Below are 21,250 nucleotides of genomic sequence, written 5' to 3'. Positions count from 1 at the left end.
ACTCCAGCCATCTGGGGGAGGGTCTCCAAGGCTTGTTGCCCCCTCTACTATCTGAGGCTGGAGCACCAGTGAGCAGGGGCGGATGAGAGTTTTGCGGGGCTCAGGGCAGCACAATTTCATATTCCCCCCCCCTTTGGAGGAAAAATAGAAAAAAGGCCTCAAATGTGCAAATTGAAGGCTATTTTCATATTAAATTTGAATTGGGTAAATTTGATAGAAACTTAATTTAGTTGGACAATTTTTATTTTAATTATCTTGTAATTCATTCTTAAACAAAATTCTGCATTAATAATTAAAATGTTTCATTTGTATTTAAGTCTATTATAGCTGTCTAGCTCTTTTGGCAGCACATTCTTCAATTATGTCGTTAAATTCCATTTCTTTACACAGGTGATTTTCAATCGATATAATCGAAAGACCTACAAAATGCTCCTGGCTCATAGTAGATCTTAAGTAATTCTTTATTAGTTTCAGTTTAGAGAAATTTCTCTCTGCTGAAGCTACTGTCACTGGACTAGTTAGAAGTATCCTAAGAGCAATATAAATATTAGGATATATGTATTCCATATTGTTCGAACAAATTATTTGCAAACAATCATGAACTGTAATACAACTCTCTTTCTTCTCCTCACCTGCCCCCCCTTCTCTCAGCACAAGCCCCTTCCTCCCCCCCCCTTCCCCTTCTGCCTTCCAGTGTGCGGGGCTGGCATCTGTGGAGCTGCTCCAGCTGCTGGCCCAGGGCCAGGCAGAAAGTCTCCAAGAGACACATGAGACCGTAGTAACCACAGAGCTTGAAGCCCCAGCGCTCTGGGTGGGACCCGCACACAGAGGCACCAGAAGCCACATTTATCCTCCAGGCTCACCATCCCACATGCCTGGGAAATGTAGCTCCCCAGAGCAAGCCGCGTGGGGCCAAATTTGTGATTCCTGCGTCTTGGGGGCCATTGACCCCTAAGAAACACACAGATCTGGGCTGCTCTTAGGTGAGAAAGAGAGTTGGGATTAACATGGTTGCTATGACTGGGAGATGTGGGTGACCTATAGAAAACATCAGCATTTTTTTTGGAAAATCCACAACAAAACTTGGGGGGAATCTATCACCTCAGTAATGCCAACTCCTTTAGAATTGAGGCTCTGATTATCCAGCACCAGCTGAGGTAGAGCAGGCACTGTGTGCACATGTCTGATATATTTTTACCAAAACTCCTGCTTGCCCAAAGGTTTCTCAGCCTTTTTTTATAAGCTTCAGAGGGGGTAACCGAGTTAGTCTGTAAGGGTATGTCTACACTACAATGTTAGTTCGAATTAACGGACGTTAGTTCGAACTAACATTCATAGCCGCTACACTAGCGCTCCGCTAGTTCGAATTTGAATCAAACTAGCGGAGCGCTTAGTTTGAACTAGGAAAACCTCATTTTACGAGGCTTAAGCCTAGTTCGAACTTACTAGTTCGAATTAAGGGGTGTGTAGCCCCTTAATTCGAACTAGTGGGAGGCTAGCCCTCCCCAGGTTTCCCTGGTGGCCACTCTGGCCAACACCAGGGAAACTCTATGCCCCCCTCCCGGCCCCGGACCCCTTAAAGGGGCACGGGCTGGCTACGGTGCCCGTGCCAGGTGCAAGCCTGCCAGCACCCAGCCAGCAGACCCTGCACCTGGCACGGCACAGAGCCACCCACCCGATGTCCTCCAGCCCACCCCCTCTTCCCGGGACCAGGCTGGCGGCTCCCGGGAGCTTGCCCTGGACCGCAAGAGGCGGGCACCTTCCTGGGCTAGTGCGGACATCGTGGACCTCGTCCACGATCTCCGCACTAGGCACAGGAAAGTGGCTGGCTAGGGCAGGAGAGCTGCCAGCCTGGCCACCCAGGAGCAGGTGTGCATGAAAGTCAAGGGGGTCCACTGAGACCCCCGACCCTGAGCTTACAATGGCCGTCCTGGGTCAGACCAAAGGTCCATCTAGCCCAGTAGCCTGTCTGCCGACAGCGGCCAACCCTAGGGACCCTGGAGGGGATGGACCGAAGACAGTGACCAAGCCATTTGTCTCGTGCCATCCCTCTCCAGCCTTCCACAAACTTTGGGCTGGGACACCACTCCTACCCCATTGGCTAAGACTACTCCATGGACCCAACCTCCATGACTTGATCTCACGTCCCTTTAAACTCTGTTCTAGTTGTAGCCTTCACAGCCTCCTGCAGCAAGGAGTTCCGCAGGTTAACTATTTGCTTTGTGAACAACAACAACTTTCTCTGACTAGTTTCAAGCCTGCTACCCATTCCTTTCCTTTGGTGTCCTCTAGTCCTTCTTTATGGGAACTCAGGAAGAACTTTTCTGAATGCACCCTCCCCACCCAACCCCTGCTTTTAGAGACCTCTATCCTGTCCCCCCTCCGTCTCCTCTTTTCTAAGCTGACCAGTCCCAGTCTCTGTAGCCTCTCTTCATCTGGGACCTGTTCCCAACCCCTGATCATGTTAGTTGCCCTCCCCTCTCCCAGCCTTTCTCTTCCCCTCTCCCACCTCCTTTTCCCAGTCTCCCCCAGTTTTGTTCAATAAAGACAGAGTCAATGTTGGAAGAAACGTTATCTTTATTTTGTACATCAATAAGAAGGGGGGCTAGGGAAGGGTAAGTGGAAGGAGGTGAGGGAGGAATGGGGTACGAGCCCCCGATGGGGAGGACTGGGCTGGCTCTGCGGGCTTCTGGGGGTGGAAGCTCTCCTGCAGCCCCCCGATTGCCCCCTCTCCCCAGATGGCAGCCTGCGGCAAGTGCAGCCGGGCTGATGGCCGAGTGGTGTGATGTGCCCAATGTGGGTACTCCGGGCAATCCAAGCCAGAACTTCTTTGCAAGCGGGGCACCCCTGAGAACTGTCTGTCCGGGGTGGGGGTCGGGACCCTTTAAGTGCAGCCCTCGGCTAGCCTGAGACAGCATCTCCACGCTCTAAGTCCTCCTCTGATGCCCTGCCGGCACTGCTTCCGGCCATCCTTAAGCCCTGTTCAGAGTCCACTCAATGTGGACTTGCTAGTTTGAATTAGCAAAACGCTAATTCAAACTAGTTTTTAGTTCTAGACGCGTTAGTTCGAATTAGCTTAGTTCGAATTAACTAATTCGAACTAAGTTAGTTCGAACTAGCGCTGTAGTGTAGACATACCCTAAGGTTACGTCTAGACTACAGGCTTTTGTTGACAGAGGCACCAGAAGCCGCATTTATCCTCCGGGTTCACCATCCCACAGCTGCTACATCCAGTTCTATAGACAAAGCAAGCCGCTTTGTCAACCTGAGAGTGTAGATACAAAGAAAAGTGTTGATAAAATAACGCCTTCTGTCAACAGAACTCTGTCAACAAACGACGTTATTCCTCGTCGAATGAGGTTTACTGCCGTTGACAAAACTGCTGAGTTCTGACGACGTTATGTCGACAGAGCGCGGCGGTAGTGTAGACGCAGGTATAGTTTTGTCAACAAAAGTCCACTGTGTCTCAACAGGGACCTAGATCTTGAAGGGTATCCTGAATCTCTAGCTGGAGTCATGTCCACTGCGGCCAGGTGTGAGGTGACCGGAACGGGACTTCCTGCAGACTAAACGGGTGTAAGCATTTGTAAGTGCCAATTAGTCTTATATGCATTGCTTTTCCTATGCTGAGATTTGTATTAGTTTGCAGTAGCTGTGTAACTATTTGCCAGTATTAAGCCTGTAATAGTAGTGACGTAGTAAGATTAATAAAAGCCACTATCTATCCCTAATCAACTCTGTCTTTAAGCGAATCCACAACCCTGTTGGGCCCTGGCTCTGTGGCTTGACACCCTCCTTGTCTCCAAATCAATCAGTGCCTGAGGGAGGGGGATCACACACAGTCTCTCGCTCCCTGCCCCCACCCTGCAAGGGAGCGCCACGCTTAGTCACCTGCCAGCTGAGCAGCAGCTGGTGGTTGACTGTCAGTGCTGAGACCCTTGCAGGGCAGGAGGAGACTTCACGTGCTCTCCCACATGCAGGCTAATTAGGGCTTAGGAACAGGGAGAGCACGCAAAGTTTTCTCTTCCCCTGCCAAGAGCACGTGACGCTTCTAAGCTCTGTGTATTCCTTGCAGGGCGGGAGAAGACTCTGCTTGCTTTTCTCCTGTCCCCAGACCTTGAGTGGCCGGGGGGCAGGGAGAATTGCACAAAATGTCTTGCTCTCTGCCCTCCAGCCCATAGCGCTTAGAGTTCCTCTGCTGTCCCTAAGCCCTGATTGGCCTGTGGGTGGAGGAATGGCAGGGCCTCCGTGGGGTAGATCAACCCGCTTGGTGGGCTGGATTCAGCCCACAGAGGCCTGCCCCTGGTCTGGGGCATGGTGCTGAGCTCACCCAAGGTGGCTGCCCCCTTCTTTCTGCAGGGGAACGACTAATGCATGTTCGCCCATGTCTGTAAAACACACACTTGCTTAGCAATGAGGTTGCAGACTCTAATGCTGTCTCAGATGCACAATGAAACATTATTATTTAAGAGCTCTGAGGCAGATTGTGGGGCTAACGCTGCTGCTTTGCCATGACAGGTCTTTGCATCTGAATGTCAGCAGCTCCCTGTCTGAGTGCATATTATGGAGAAGCAGCATGAAGGGGCTGTCTCTGAGGTGTGATGCTAAAGGTGTGAAGTTAAAGCACACAATGAACAGCACCTTCAATCTCAGAGATTTCACTGCTCAGTCAGTTCAGTTTCCATATGGGGTTTGGTTTCAAACAATAAATAGGGTGAAAGTCTGAGAGCTGGCTGGCTCCCACTGGATTAGTCTGTGCATGGTGAGAAACTGCTGGATCCCCAAGGGCTCCTCAGTCTAGTGGATATAGCTCAGTGAGAACCAATAACTGGAAACTGAAGCCAGACAATTTCAGGCTAGAAAGCAGGCACAGAGGTTTGATAGGGAAGATGATTAGTCTCTAAATCAAATGGCTAAAGGAAGTGGTGGATTCACCATCTCTTGATGTCTTCAAATCAACACTGGGCGACTCTCTAGAAAATATGCCTTGGGGAAATAGAGCTTTGTGCCTGGGTAACTGGACTAAATGTAATGGCATGTCCCGCAGAGGGCTCAGACTACATGACCAATGTTCCCTTTGGACACTGTGAATCTATGAGATGTAGGATCTCATCCTGCAAACACTCACCACACGTGTTTAAAAATAAGCATCTGAAGGGTCCCATTGACTTTACTAAATCTCTGTGGTGGAGAGGGTTTATAAAGTGTCCTTTGGTTTAGCCTGGGCCTAGGTCTGTGCTACAATTGAGGAAGATTTAGGGGCTTTAACTACAGGAGCCTAAACTTAGCCACCTACATCCATGTTCAGACGCTTGAATAAGTGGCTTGTTTATCAGAAACACTGAGTGCTTGGAACCGAATCCCATTGTTACAGGCACAATAAGGGTACGTCTAAACTACATGCCTCCATCGACGGAGGCATGTAGATTAGACAGATCGGCAGAGGGAAATGAAGCCGCGATTAAAATAATCGCAGCTTCATTTAAATTTAAATGGCTGCCCCGCTCTGCCGATCAGCTGTTTGTCGGCAGATCGGGGCAGTCTGGACGCGCCGCGTCGACAAAGAAGCCTTTCTTGATCGGCACAGGTATTCCTCGAGAAATGAATGTGGATTTGGAATCTAACTTGTGTGTTGTTTATGCAATGTTGAGACTCAGCATTTGCCCAAAATGGCAGAGTCTAGCATGTGTGTCACCAGGACAGTCTGAGGAGAATGGGGTGTGGAAAGGATTAAAACCTCTTCTGAAATGTCTCCAATTGCCCTTCTCTCCCTACTGACAAGCTGCAGAACACCCATGTCTTGCTCCAGTTCAGCCCATGGCCTGCAAAGCCAGGGACAGGAAATAGCTGTGGCGGAGCCAGTGACTTTCAAGGAGGTGGCTGTGTATTTCTCTGTGGAGGAATGGGCTCTGCTAGACCCAGGCCAGAGAGCCCTCTACTGGAATGTGATGCAGGAGAATTACGAGGCTGTGAGCTGGCTGGGTAAGGATTCCTGTCCCCTTGGATATCAGGGGCTGGGTGGGCTCTGGAGTGGCTGGGTTGGGTTTGGTTCAGGGTCCCTCACACCTGATCTTGCGGGGTAGAGGGCACTATCAGCCCCAGTAATATGGCTCCTGTGTGAGAGACTGTCCCCTCCACACCTCATCCCAGGGGAAGCAGGTTGAGGGACATAACAATGGTGCTGCTCTTCCCACAGCCAAGGTCTCAATGTACTTCCCCACCATTTTGCCCATGTTGTAACTTGGACAGAGATGTCAGTGGAAGGGCCCAGGCAGGAACGGCAGATACCAGAGTTCTGGGGCTGGTTATGGCTGCTGTTAGTGCCTGTAGGATACCTCTTGTGCCAGTGGGCTGAGCCCCTGGATGGAGGATGTGGTTCCTGGAGTCCTTTCCTGCCTGTGGCTGATCTCTGTGACTTGCCAGTTCCTGCCTGTGAGAGGGGCTGGGTGCTGGGGCTGAGGGAGGGTAGATGAGGCAGTTCCCGCTATGCGAGTGTTCTGTGGGGGTAGCTGTGTAATAACTAAACGTGAGCGGAGCTCTTCCTGCTTTTCAGACACTGCGTGTGGTATCTGGAGACTTGCATTTAATTCCCTGACCTGACACAGACTTCCAGTGAGACCCTCGACAAGTCACTTACACTGCCTATGGCTCAGTCCCCTGTCTTTGCAATAGCTATTATAGTATGTCCCTGTTTCACAGGACAGGGGAAGGATAAATACATTAAATATGGATGATGCTCTGTGCCATATAAGCACCCAGGTAGCACACTGGAGTCCAGTCACCTGTGGAACTCCTTACCAAAGGGTATTGTGAAGACCAGGACTTTAACAGGGTTCAAAAAAGAACTAGATACATTCATGGAGGATTGGTCCATCAATGAACATTAGCCAGCATGGGTAGGAAGGGTGTACACAGCCTCTATTTCTCAGAAGCTGCAAATGGATGACAGGAGAGGGATCACTTGAAGATTTCCTGTTCTGTTCACTCCCTCTGGGTTATCTGGCATTGGCTGCTGATGGAAGACAGGATACAGGGCTAGCTGGACCTTTGTTCTGACCCATTATGGCTAGTGTTATGTTCTTGTGCTTTACACTGGAGATCCCAGGTGTTGCTGTGACTGATAATCTTTGCTTACTGTAGCAGCTGCAGTGCCGTATGAATCGCTGCTAGTGCCACAGAGCACCATTACAGCTGATCATGGTGGCTTTTTCTGGATCTCTGATGCCAGCTGCACTGACAGAGCGAGCGGCTTGCCCATGCAGCACAGCTCAGGGTTGTCACTAGAGAAAGACACAGGGCTCTGTTCAGGGGCTAAGGCGCTTAGCCAGGTTTATTGTAGAAGGAGGAGTGTACTAGGCTCATGTGCTGCCTCAGCCCATCCCTCAGCAAAATCTCTCAGGGTATGTCTACACTACAATGTTAGTTCGAACTAACGGACGTTAGTTCGAACTAACATTCATAGCTGCTACACTAGCGCTCCGCTAGTTCGAATTTGAATCGAACTAGCGGAGCGCTTAGTTTGAACTAGGAAAACCTCATTTTACGAGGATTAAGCCTAGTTCGAACTTACTAGTTCGAATTAAGGGGTGTGTAGCCCCTTAGTTCGAACTAGTGGGAGGCTAGCCCTCCCCAGGTTTCCCTGGTGGCCACTCTGGCCAACACCAGGGAAACTCTATGCCCCCCTCCTGGCCCCGGACCCCTTAAAAGGGTACGGGCTGGCTACGGTGCCCGTGCCAGGTGCAAGCCTGCCAGCACCCAGCCAGCAGACCCTGCACCTGGCACGGCACAGAGCCACCCACCCGATGTCCCCCAGCCCACCCCCTCTTCCCGGGACCAGGCTGGCGGCTCCCGGGAGCTTGCCCTGGACCGCAAGAGGCGGGCACCTTCCTGGGCTAGTGCGGACATCGTGGACCTCGTCCACGATCTCCGCACTAGGCACAGGAAAGTGGCTGGCTAGGGCAGGAGAGCTGCCAGCCTGGCCACCCAGGAGCAGGTGTGCATGAAAGTCAAGGGGGTCCACTGAGACCCCCGACCCTGAGCTTACAATGGCCGTCCTGGGTCAGACCAAAGGTCCATCTAGCCCAGTAGCCTGTCTGCCGACAGCGGCCAACCCTAGGGACCCTGGAGGGGATGGACCGAAGACAGTGACCAAGCCATTTGTCTCGTGCCATCCCTCTCCAGCCTTCCACAAACTTTGGGCTGGGACACCACTCCTACCCCCTGGCTAAGACTACTCCATGGACCCAACCTCCATGACTTGATCTCACTTCCCTTTAAACTCTGTTCTAGTTGTAGCCTTCACAGCCTCCTGCAGCAAGGAGTTCCGCAGGTTAACTATTTGCTTTGGGAAGAACAACAACTTTCTCTTACTAGTTTCAAGCCTGCTACCCATTCCTTTCCTTTGGTGTCCTCTAGTCCTTCTTTATGGGAACTCATGAAGAACTTTTCTGAATGCACCCTCCCCACCCAACCCCTGCTTTTAGAGACCTCTATCCTGTCCCCCCTCCGTCTCCTCTTTTCTAAGCTGACCAGTCCCAGTCTCTGTAGCCTCTCTTCATCTGGGACCTGTTCCCAACCCCTGATCATGTTACTTGCCCTCCCCTCTCCCAGCCTTTCTCTTCCCCTCTCCCACCTCCTTTTCCCAGTCTCCCCCAGTTTTGTTCAATAAAGACAGAGTCAATGTTGGAAGAAACGTTATCTTTATTTTCTACATCAATAAGAAGGGGGGCTAGGGAAGGGTAAGTGGAAGGAGGTGAGGGAGGAATGGGGTACGAGCCCCCGATGGGGAGGACTGGGCTGGCTCTGCGGGCTTCTGGGGGTGGAAGCTCTCCTGCAGCCCCCCGATTACCCCCTCTCCCCAGATGGCAGCCTGCGGCAAGTGCAGCCGGGCTGATGGCCGAGTGGTGTGATGTGCCCAGTGTGGGTACTCCGGGCACTCCAAGCCAGAACTTCTTTGCAAGCGGGGCACCCCTGAGAACTGTCTGTCCGGGGTGGGGGTCGGGACCCTTTAAGCGCAGCCCTCGGCTAGCCTGAGACAGCATCTCCACGCTCTAAGTCCTCCTCTGATGCCCTGCCGGCACTGCTTCTGGCCATCCTTAAGCCCTGTTCAGAGTCCACTCAATGTGGACTTGCTAGTTCGAATTAGCAAAACGCTAATTTGAACTAGTTTTTAGTTCTAGACGCGTTAGTTCGAATTAGCTTAGTTCGAATTAACTAATTCGAACTAAGTTAGTTCGAACTAGCGCTGTAGTGTAGACATACCCAGTACTCCTATTGCCTGGAAACTGGCCGGTGGGAGCTGGGAGGTTTTTCTGGGATCCAGGGCCAGTGTGCCAGCCCGCGGACCCCCCCCTACCAGGACCCTCGGGCACACAGTAGCAGCTATTTTAAGTACAGGGCTATTCCATACGTCTGTCTGCACTGGAGGGAGGGGGAGACTTTATGTGATCTCCTCCACCTCCAATCCAATACTGAGCTCCTGGTGGCCATAAACAACCAACCAATAGGAGCTGAAAGATTATTCTGGAGCATGGGGGCAGCCCAAGCCTCTTCCTCCTCCTGGAGGTGAGAGCCACCTGGAGGAAACACCCTTCATTTTCAAGCAATCTGGGGCTGCAGCAGGCAGGGAGCCCAGCCTGCCTTGGGGGTGCTGCAAGGCTGCTGTCTGGAAGATGCTTAGGTTAGCACTTCACAGCTAGAATCTGCCTCTGGCACACCAGCCCCTCTGACATCCCAAGTCCCTCCCCCAGGTCACCATCCAAACCCTTTGCACCTCTCCCCCCCGCCCCAAGTCATAACTTCCTCCCAGACTCTGTATTCCCACCTGTATCCCTCCTCCAGGCCAGAATCCTCTCCTCCACTCACCTCCTCCCTGACCCTTCACACCAATCCCCTGACCCAGGCCACAACCCCATCCTTCAGCCAAACTCCCTCTCAGACAGCACACCCTCTCCTGCACCCCAATCCCTTACCCCATGCGCCCTTCTGCACCCAACCTCCATGCTAGATCCCACACTTCTTCCGCAGCAAAGTGTGGCCCTTGACTTGGAGTGACCCCCCACCAAAAATTATTACCGGTCTCTGATGTAATATCTAGACTCATACATTTACCCAGAATGGCAAAGTCTAGCACAGCGTTTCCCAGCCAGGGTTCCGTGCAGACCATCGTCAGGGGTTCCGTGAGAAATCGTGGAATAAATAAATAAAAAATATATTTCTTACAATGTAAGCTCATGCGCGCGCACACACACACACACACACACACACAGACAGACAGACACACACACATATAAATAACAGCTCTTTACAAATACATTTTCTTGACAATAATTTAGCAGTAATTGAATTGCGCTCCCTGCTGTCAACTTTTTCTGGCCAAGCAAATGTTTTCGTAGGTGGGGGTGTTCCTCGGGATATGAAAAATTCTTTTAGGGTTCCTCCATGAAAAAGGTTGGGAATCATTGGTCTAGCATATGTGTCAAGAGGGACAGAGTCTGGGAGGAGTGGGGGTCTGGAAAGGATTAAAACCCCTTCTGAAATGTCTGTAATTGCCCTTCTCCCTCCTACAGGTTGCAAAACACGCATGTCTTGCTCCAGCGCAGCCCATGGCCTGCAGAACCAAGGAAAGGAAATGGCTGCAGTGGAGCTGGTGACCTTCGAGGAGGTGGCTGTGTATTTCTCTGAGGAGGAATGGGCTCTGCTGGACCCAGGTCAGAGAGCCCTCTACTGGGATGTGATGCGGGAGAATTATGAGGCTGTGAGCTGGCTGGGTAAGGATTCCTGTCCTCTCGGGTATCAAAAGCTGGGTGGGCTCTGAAGCAGCTGGGTTGGGTTTGGTTCAGAGTCCCTCATTGCCCCTTACTCCTGACACTGGGGGGCATCAGCCCCAATAATCCTGGCTCCTGTGTGAGAGTCTGTCCCCTCCGCACCCTCTCCCAGGGGAAGTAGTTTGAGGGACAACAAAAAAACCGTAAATGATGAATAGTCCTGCAGCACCTTAGAGACTTACAAAAAAATACGTAGATGGTATCATGAACTTTCACGGGCACAATCCATTTCTTCGGATGAATGGAGTTAAGGGGTCCAGGTTGCAAAGTAAGTAGCAGACAGAGAGAGAGGGTATGTGGAGGGAAAGAGAAGGGAGAAAAAAAGTCAGTTAGCATGTCCATGCTAAATGAAGCTGATAGTGGGTTCTAAGTACACTTAAAGTACCTGGTGCTTGGCTGTTTATGACATTATGATGTGGAATGTAGTGGGTAATCCAGTTAAGGTCTTTGTTTAAACCTGTATTGGAGATATCAAACTTGTAAATGAAATTAAGTTCTGCAGCTTCACTTTCAAGCTGGTTTTTGGAATTGGCTTGCAATAATATGGTAACTTTGGGTATGTCTACACTACCACCCTAGTTCGAACTAGGGTGGTAATGTAGGCATACCGCACTTGCAAATGAAGCCCGGGTAATGTAGGCATACCGCACTTGCATAAGCCGGCCGGCGCCATTTTTAAATGCCGGCTTGTTCGAACCCCGTGCCACGCGGCTACACGCGGCACGGGCTAAATATTTCGAACTAGCAAGCCATTCCGCACTATCTAGCCCGTGCCGTGTGTAGCCGCACAGCACGGGGTTCGAACAAGCCGGCCGGCTTATGCAAATGAAGCCCGGGAAATTCAAATCCCGGGCTTCATTTGCAAGTGCGGTATGCCTACATTACCACCCTAGTTTGAACTAGGGTGGTAGTGTAGACATATCCAAAGTTACCATATTATTGCAAGCCAATTCCAAAAACCAGCTTGAAAGTGAAGCTGCAGAACTTAATTTCATTTACAAGTTTGATACCTGCCAGGGAAGATAATGGAACAAGTAATTAAGGAATTCATCTGCAAATATCTGGAAGATAATAAGGTGATAGGTAACAGCTTGCATGGATTTGTAAAGAAGAAATCATGCCATACCAATCTGATAGCTTTCTTTGATAGGATAACAAGTCTTGTGGATAAGGAAGAAGCAGTGGACGTGGTATAACTAGTCTTTAGTAAAGCATTTGACATGGTCTCACGTGACCTTGTTATCAGTAAATTAGGGAAATACAACCTAGATGGGGCTACTATAAGGTGGGTGCATAACTGGCTGGATAACAGTTCTCAGAGAGTAGTTACTAATGGTTCAGAATCATGCTGGAAGGACATAACAAGTGGGGTTCCACAGGGGTCTGTTTTGGGACAGGTTCTGTTCAATATCTTAATCAATGATTTAGATATTAACATAGAGAGTACGCTTATTAAGTTTGCAGATGATACCAAGTTGGGAGGGGTTGCAAATGCTTTGGAGGATAGGGTCATAAATCAAAATGATCAGGACAAACTAGAGAAATGGTCTGAGGTAAATAGGATGAAGTTTAATAAGAACAAATGCAAAGTACTCCATTCAGGAAGGACTAATCAGTTTCACACAGAGAATGGGAAGTGACTGTCAAGGAAGGAGTACTGCAGAAGGGATTTATGGGTCTGTGGCATAGTGGGATGCTGTCTGCTCTATGACCCGGGGTCCTCCTGGACTGTGATGTGAGATTCTCACTGACTCTCCCAAATGTGTATTATCCCAGACACCCAGGCTCAGCCTCCCAGGGGGAGAGACAAAGAGAAGAAGGCGGAGACCAGCACCTGGCTGGGGGGGCAGGGCTGGAAGAGAGTTTTAGTTTCTGTCTGGAATCATGGACGAAACAGCCTAAATTAGGGGGCTGAGATTTAGGAGCCCAGTCTCCCCCATCTCAAGGGGGGTTGAGGCATCCTAGGCCTGGTCCTGTAACCAGATTACATCTCTGCTGTGCTGTATCCTGGAGAAGCAATAAACTCCCTCTATTCTACTGGCTGGTGGAGTCTGTTCGTGCCGCTACGGGGGTGCAGGAGTCAGGGGATCCCCAACGCGCCGTCACAGGGTCATTGTAGACGACGAGCTAAATATGAGCCAGTAGTGTGACCCTGTTGCAAAAAAAGCAAACATGATTCTGGGATGTGTTAAGAGGAGTGTTGTGAGCAAGACATGAGAAGTCATTCTTCCAGTTCTGCCTTCTCCATTGCCATGTCTATCTCAACCTCAGTCCAAGTGTAAACATTTTCAATATATAAGGCAACACCTCCTCCCTTTTTCCTCTGCCTATCCTTCCTAAACTAACTGTACCCTTCTTTACCAATATTCCAATTGTGTATATTATCCCTCCAAGACTCTGTGATATCAACTGTCATAGTTGTGTTTATTTATTAGTACTTCATGTTCTTCCTGCTTATTTTCTATATTCCTTGCATTTATATATAGACATGTAAGATACTGATTTTTGGTTTTGCCCTTCTCCCTCCTTTATCTCTGCTATTATAGCCCATGTTCCCTCCCATTTCTGGCCAGTTCCCAGGTCTTCATGTTTTTCACTTACCTGTTGGCTTTAGTCACCTTTAGCATCAGGGTTGTTGCTAAAGAAAGACACAGGGGCTAAGGTGCTTGGCCAGGTTTATTGGTGAAGGAGCAGGATAGTAGTGTCCCAGCTCCCTGGCACAGGTACAGCAAGACATGTCCCACCTCGACAATGGTACTGGCTCATTAGACCCTCTGGTGAGTTCATGGCAAGCTCCTACTGAGAAATCCCATGGGCTGTCTCTTTAAGACACTGCAAGCTATCCTGCCCTGTCCCTGAGCCCTGTAGTCTCCTCTCCCCTGCTCAGTGCAGATGGGATATATAAGCAGGGGAAGGGGGAGCGTGTTTGTGTGAGGCTCAGAATGTGTGGTTGTGACAGACAGATTGTGTGACCTGGTTGCTGGGGACATCCCACAAGCAGAGCACTCATCTATAGGAAAGGCCAGCCGTCACTGTTCAGACTGCAGCAGCTCGGACTTCTCCTGAGCCAGGCTGTGTCCCCTTTGCCCTGTTTTGTGGAGTTGGGGTACAGAGGTAGGGGCCACTCTGACGTCAGCAACCCCCCCCCCCCAAACACACACAGACGCTACACAGCTGGCAGGAGGGAGCAGCTGCAGGAAAGTGCAAGGCGGGGGAAGGGCTCCTATGCACATGCTGCCAGCTGTTCACACTCTACTGATCAGCTGGGCAGTGTGTGACTCTCTCCTTCATGGCCACACATGTGTGTAGCTTACAGGGAGCATAGGTGGAGGGGACTCATTGTTCCAAACAAAGCCCCTAACATTGCAAGCTGAAAAGCACAGGGGCCAGATGAAGTTAGCGTCACATTTCCTTGCCTGCTGTGATGAGCCCTGGCAGGCGTCATCCACCATCTGTCTGAAAGATCCATGGAAAAGTCTGTCCAGTGGGCAGGGCTCGACAAATCGCTGTTTCTACTCGCCCATGGCAAGTAGGTTTTTTCTTCGAGTGGTTGCTCATGTCTGTTCGAATTAGGTGTGCACACCACGTGCACCGTGTCTTCCAGAGCGTTTTCCCTACTCGCCCATGGCAAGTAGGTTTCAGTTGGTCACCCCGTCACCGGAGGCGCACACGTGCGCAATGCGGGTCATGCGCGGTGCAGGGCTAGCGAGTAGATTTTGCCGCCATTTGTCAAGCCCTGCCAGTAGGGATGAGATTTCCATGGCCCATGGGTTTTGTTGCTGGACCATCAATCTGAATGCTTCACTCACTGTGTGCTGGGTGGATTGGATGGAAACTACATTGTGGGTGTTTCCACAGCAGCCACCATATCTGAAATACAGGTTTCCACAGCAGCCGCCATATCTGAAATACAGATCCATATTCATAATGTGAGTCAGAAAAATGATGTCCCCTTACCAACAGGATAATCAGTCACCACATCAGAATGTTCCCATTCGTACCACTTTGCATGAGGTTTGTTGCAATGTACCACAGTGACCTACGTGGTCATGTTTTAATCCTATAACGTCACAGGTGGATCTTCCCAGCACTAAATCAGGTTGGGAGAATGGGTCTGGCTGAAGGTGTGAGGAATGTGCTCTCAGGACAGGAAAAAGCGAATGATAGATTCTGTGCTTGTGAGCAGGGAACTAATGGTAGGCCAGGCTGGCCATGAGAAGGAGGTTGGGGAACACAAAGAGGCTGCTGCTGCTGGCAGAGTAGAACCCAGGCAGCAGAAGAGGAGCTCAGCTGTAGCAACAACCACACACCCTGGAGAAGCAGCACAGCCCAACACCGCCATGACCACCAGCTATTGTGAGCAGCTGGCAGGGCCCATGCAGGTACAGGCAGTCAGGGCCAGGAGTCTGGAACCTAGGCAAGGTCTGAAAGAGCTACCTGAGGATTCACTTAGCTGCTCAAACAACTTCCTCTGTCTCCTCCTGTTTCAAGTAGAGCATCTGAGCCAAAGAGCAGGGCGAGTGAAGCCCTCCAGCCAGCAGTTTTGTGGACAGAGCTCTTTGGGAGCTAGAACTCTGTGGGGTCCTTCCTCTCCCAAATTCCTGTTATCTCCCATGTGGCTGCTGCAGTATGAGCCCTGCTTGTGGGTTTGGGTGTCAGACCTGCAAGCCCTCACTAGAGCTCCCCTTCTGAGCAGTGTATTCCTCTCCTGCCCTGGGATGGAGGGATGAAATGGGCCATGAGGGAGATTTAGGTGTACCCTACAAGGTGTAGCAGAGAGCTCGGCTCCCCCAGAGAATCAGCAGGGGAATTTGTCAAGCAGAGGTCATGCACCATTCCTGCAAGTGAGTGTGTCATGAGATCTTGTACCATCCAGAGCCCAGTCTCTGCAAAGTTGGTAAGGAACCTCTCTGGGTGAGCAACTCGGATTCTGGCTCTGGAAATAGTAATGGCACAGACCTTAATAAACAAGATCAGCACTTGATTAATTGATCCCCATACAGGATTTCCAGTCTTCAAAACTCATGTGATCTCCTGGGTGAAGCAAAGGGAGGAGCTGTGGATCCCAGATCTCCACGGCTATGTGGAAGGGGAGATCATTAACGACACCCACACAGGTGAGAAATCAGCTAAACTGACTCAGAAATTTCTGTGTCCTCATAGTAGGTGTCTCTTGTATATTTTTATTAACTCTAATGAACACAGGAGAACCCACACAGACCTTCAGCCTGTCTTCAGCTCCAGAGGGTGAGGGGAAGGCTGGGTCCTCCCCTCTGGAGAGGAGTTGAGGAAGGAGAATTTAACTCAGCTCATGATTATTAAACCTTTCCAGCCATTATTTGGGTGTGTTCCCCCTTTTCTAATCCATTTTCAGAGTTTTCCTTTAGCTAAGTACTGAGAGTGACTCCTGCCTGGATTTTCTCTCTGTCCCAACAGGTGATGGGATGCTGAGTGAGAACAATGAGGAGAGTCTTCAGCAAGAAGAACCAGAGCAAGTGGCTCCATTTGGGCTATTACTAGGAAGATCTGAAGGATATGTTTCCCAGAGTTCTGAGCAGAAAGAGAGCTGTGAATGGCAGCAGGGAAATTATCCAGGAGAGGGACAGAATAAATTCAGTCACAAGAGCAGAGGGGAAAAAAGAAGTCAGTGGTTTCTGGAACAGAAAATCCCCCATCAACAGCCATCCTCCACTTGCAGTGACTGTGCAACTCTTATTGAACATGAAAGAACCCACACAGAAGAAAAGCACTTCCAATACTCTGACTGTGGGGAAAGCTTCAGTCAGGGCTCATACCTTACTAACCATCAGATAATACATACAATAGAGATACCCCATAACTACTCTGATGGTGGGAAAACCTTCAATAAGAGTTCAGCCCTTGTTATAAATAGGAGAACCCACACAGTAAAGAAACCTTTCAACTGCTCTGACTGCGGGAAAAGCTACAGTTGCAGGTCATACCTTGTTATTCACAGAAGAATCCACACAGGGGAGAAACCCTTCAGCTGCTCTGACTGCACAAAAAGATTTTATCAGAGATCACACCTTATTACCCATAGGAGAACACACACAGGAGAGAAACCTTTCAGCTGCTCTGACTGCGGGAAAAGCTTCAGTCTACACTCAAATCTTGTTAGACACAGGAGAACCCACACGGAGGAGACACCTTTCCATTGCTCTGACTGTGGGAAAAGCTACAGTTGCAGCTCACATCTTAATACATATTGGACAAGCCACAAAGGGGAGAAACCCTATGACTGCCTTGACTGTGGGAAAAGCTTTAGTGAGAACTCAGACCTTGTTAAACATAAGAGAGCTCACACAGAGGAGAAACCCTTCAACTGCTCTGACTGTGGGAAAAGCTTCAGTAGGCGTTCAAAACTTGTTATACATAAGAGAACCCACACAGGAGAGAAACCATTCAACTGTTCAGACTGTGGGAAAAGCTTCAGTCTGCGCTCAAATCTTGTTAGACATACGAGAACCCACACAGGGGAAAAACCCTACATCTGCTCTGACTGTGGGAAAAGCTACAGTTGCAGCTCACACCTTAATGTACATTGGAGAAGCCACAAAATGGAGAAACCCTTTGACTGCCCTGACTGCGGTAAAAGTTTAAATGAGAGCTTAGACCTTGTTAAACATAAGACAGACCACATAGGAGAGAAACTCTTCAACTGCTCTGACTGTGGGAAAAGCTTCAATAAGAGTTCACAACTTATTTTACATAGTAGAACCCACACAGGAGAGAAACCCTTCAGCTGCTCAGATTGTGGGAAAAGCTTCAGTCTGCGCTCAAATCTTGTTAGACATAGGAGAACCCACACAGGGGAGAAACCCTTCAGCTGCTCTGACTGTGGGAAGAGATACAGTTGCCGCTCACACCTTAATGTACATTGGAGAAGCCACCAAGAGGAAAAAGCTTTTGTCTGCTCTGATTGTGGGAAAAGCTTCAGAGAGAGCTCAGACCTTGTTAAACATAGGAGAGACCACACAGGGGAGAAACCCTTCAGCTGCTCTGACTGTGGGAAAAGCTTCGATAGGAGTTCACAACTTATTTTACATAGGAGAACCCACACAGGAGAGAAACCCTTCAGCTGCTCAGACTGTGGGAAAAGCTTCAGTCTGCGCTCAAATCTTGTTAGACACACGAGAACCCACACAGGGGACAAACCATTCAGCTGCTCTGACTGTGGGAAGAGATACAGTTGCCGCTCACACCTTAATAAACATCAGAGAAGCCACAAAGGAGAGAAACCCTTTGACTGCCCTGACTGTGGGAAAAGCTACAGTAAGAGTTCAGACCTTGTTACCCATAGGAGAACCCACAAAGGGGAGAAACCCTTCACTTGCTCTGACTGTGGGAAAACCTACCGTCAAAGTTCAGATCTTGTGACACATAGGAGAACCCACACAGGGGAGAAACCCTTCAGTTGCACAGTCTGTGGGAAAAGCTTCAATCAGAGATCACATCTTGTTACTCATTGGAGAACCCACACAGGGGAAAAGCCGTTCACTTGCCCTGACTGTAAGAAAAGCTTCAGTCTGCGTTCAAATCTTGTTAGGCATAAGAGAACCCACATAGGAGAAACCCTTCATCCGCTCTGATTGTGGGAAAAGCTTCATTTGGTGCTCCTGCCTACTATCCAACAAATAATACGTACAAGAGAGCCACCACTCTGATTGTAGGAAAGGCTTCAAACACAGGTCAGACTTTGTAAAAAAATAAGAGAACATACACGAGAGAGAAACCCTTCAGTTGCAATGACTGGGGTGGGGGCAGCTCAAATCTTATTAGACATTGGAGAATCCACACAAGGGAGAAACCCACTAACAGGTCGGCAGTCCTCAGCACATGTGCCACAAGCAGCATGCGACCTGAATTCCTGTGGTATATGGGGTGGGAGCTCAGGCTCACCCCTCCCCCTCATGCAGTCAGGAGCTCATGCTGTGTATCCAGCCTCTGACACGCAGCTGCAGGCTGCAGCAACTCTCTAAGGGTATGTCTACACTACAAAGTTAGTTCGAACTAACAGACGTTAGTTCGAACTAACTTTCATAGGCACTACACTAGCGCTCCGTTAGTTCGAATTTAAATCAAACTAATGGAGCGCTTAGTTCGAACTAGGAAACCCTCATTTTATGAGGATTAAGCCTAGTTCGAACTAGCTAGTTCGAATTAAGGGGTGTGTAGCTAATTCGAACTAGTTTTTTAGTTTGGATCCATTAGTTCGAATTAGCTTAGTTCGAATTAACTAATTCAAACTAAGTTAGTTTGAATTAATGTTGTAGTGTAGACGTACCCTGACTTCCTCCTGGGGTGTGGGGCAGGAGATGTGCATATGTGTCCCTGCCCAGCCTGTGCGTGCAACTCCTGGAAGCCAAGGGGTTTAACAGCCCCGTTCCTTGCTAAAGGCTTCTTGCTTCAGGAGAGAGCTGGGCTAGGTCTGCTCTAAAAAGCTGGGGCTGGGAGGCTGGTCACACATGGTGTCACAAATCATGGGTAGTGTGAGTGAATTAACAGTAAATGAGCTGAAGCGAGGCCATGCTGAGGTCCAAGCAAGAACCCCAAAGGTTTATGGTCTTGTTTACAACTTTGAGAAGAGAACTGTGTAAGAAGAAAAGACTATGTGTGCTGAGGAGACAAAACAATACAGAAGGAGGCAATGTTCCAGAGAAGGGGTAACAAAGGAGAGACCTAATCAAGGACATTCTATTGTTTATAACTTGTGGTGAGGCAAGCAAAATTGGGTGGTGTATGCAGGATGCTCCAAGATCAGTTGTGAGAACATCTGCAGAAGGTGGTGGGGGGAGGGGGGTTGCAACTTATGGACATCACCCAACCCGGACTGTGTAACCAATAGATATTATTCCACATGGACTGATTTCCCCTCCCCCGAGGGGTTATATACCACACCATTTTGTCCCACGAGTTGGAAACCATCAATTCATCATATTAGGGTGACATGTGCGTCGGACTTCTGCCTCAACCAAATTAATCAACATTACCTGGGGTCTGGCCAGCCCCAAAGGATGAATGGAGTGTGTGTGTGTGTGTATGCGCGTGTGCTGAATTAACAATTAGGCTGTTAAATTGGGTTAGGGATTAGATTTAGATTAATTATTCTATTTAAATATTGCTTTTAATGCTTGATGCCTTTTGATATCTTTTAATGCAGTTTTAATTGCTTAGTATTAAATGTGTCTACATATAGGGCTTTTAAAACTGCTCCTGAATTGTTTGCAATAAAACTTGCTAAAGGTATGTTTAAGGTACCATGGAAGTCTCTTTAGTTCAGCGTTCACAGAACAAAATGTGTATTGTGATATGGCTTGATCAATCGGATCACAGCGCCCTCTTCTGACAGTGGTGTGAATTGGAACTTGAATTGGAAAAGATACCTGCCTGCTGTTTTTCTGTGTGTGAATTTTAAGCCAGGAGCTGGGGAAACCAGATGAATTGAACCAGGGAGAACTACCATGCCTATAAAGAATACGAGGCATGGAAATGGACTGGACCTAGAAGCACGGGTATGTAAGTAGATAGATATATAGGTTATTTTCTTTGTTTTGTTATTTGGTTAAACTCTGTGTTAAATCCATGTGCCTCGCCCTGTCTCCCCCCTCCCCCCCATGCACTGTAACCATAAACTCAATCCCAGGAATGAATTTCTCTGTGTTTGTAATTTGTTCTTTTCTTGGTTACTTTCAAACATCTAGCAATCAAGTATGTCTTTTTGTTTTGTTAATAAAATAACTTTTTTAAAGTTGATTTTGATTCTTGTGTCCTGGAAGGTAATAGGAGGTCTGCGTGTGTAAGCTGACCTCTCCGTTTTTGGCAATTGGAGACTGTAGGTTTTCTTTTCTCCCCTCCCCTCTCCCCGAGGTCTCTTGTGGTGGAAGAGCTTGGGGTACCCCTCTGGAATTAGTTCCAAATGCTGCTTCCTGGGTTCAAGAAAAAATGAGTTTGCACTTGGTGGTGGCAGCCTAGCTCCCAAGGCCAGGGAATCTGTGACCTTGGGGAGCTTTTAAGCAGAAGCCTATAGAGGCATGGTATTTTTAAAGTCTCTTGCGGGCCCCCATCTTCTGCACTCAGAGTGCCAGAGTGGGGAACAGCCTTGACACTATCACTGGAGATATTTAAGAGGAGATTAGACATTCACCTGTCAGGGATGGCATAGATGGTGCTGGGTCCTGCCATGAGGATGTTCCCAATTCCCTTCCAGTTCTATGATTCTATGGCGACCTACAGCTCAAAGCAAGGGCCATTTATTAATCAGCAATTAAGAAAATAAGGGAAAATGAGAGGCTAAAAGAAAACACACAGCCCTGTTCTGTGGCTTGGGGACATCACACCCATGCATCTCTGAAATGTAAGGGAAGTTCAGTCTGTTCCTCGTGTGTCCCAGGCCTCCCTCCCAG

At 49.1% G+C, this 21,250-nt stretch overlaps 2 protein-coding genes across 2 annotated transcripts in view; both read left to right on the top strand.

Moving 5' to 3' along the window:
• Positions 1–21,250, top strand: part of LOC102448349 (uncharacterized) — a 91,683-nt gene that overhangs the window by 1,765 nt on the left and 68,668 nt on the right. The window contains exons 2-4 of the mRNA XM_075913379.1: positions 3,474–3,586; positions 5,783–5,982; positions 10,569–10,769. Coding sequence (XP_075769494.1) covers positions 5,796–5,982; positions 10,569–10,769 — 388 coding nt within the window. The 5' untranslated portion in view covers positions 3,474–3,586; positions 5,783–5,795. The remainder of the gene's footprint in view (positions 1–3,473; positions 3,587–5,782; positions 5,983–10,568; positions 10,770–21,250) is intronic.
• LOC142823234 (uncharacterized) lies at positions 11,805–20,600 on the top strand. The gene is given in 3 exon segments (XM_075913911.1): positions 11,805–15,943; positions 16,263–18,417; positions 18,419–20,600. Coding segments are annotated over 2 exon segments (2,214 nt in total). The 5' UTR covers positions 11,805–15,943; positions 16,263–16,270; the 3' UTR covers positions 18,486–20,600.

The sequence above is a fragment of the Pelodiscus sinensis genome, chromosome 32, assembly GCF_049634645.1.
Source record: "Pelodiscus sinensis isolate JC-2024 chromosome 32, ASM4963464v1, whole genome shotgun sequence".
Lineage (NCBI taxonomy): Eukaryota > Metazoa > Chordata > Testudines > Trionychidae > Pelodiscus > Pelodiscus sinensis.
This window is presented reverse-complemented; position numbering and strand designations above follow the sequence as displayed.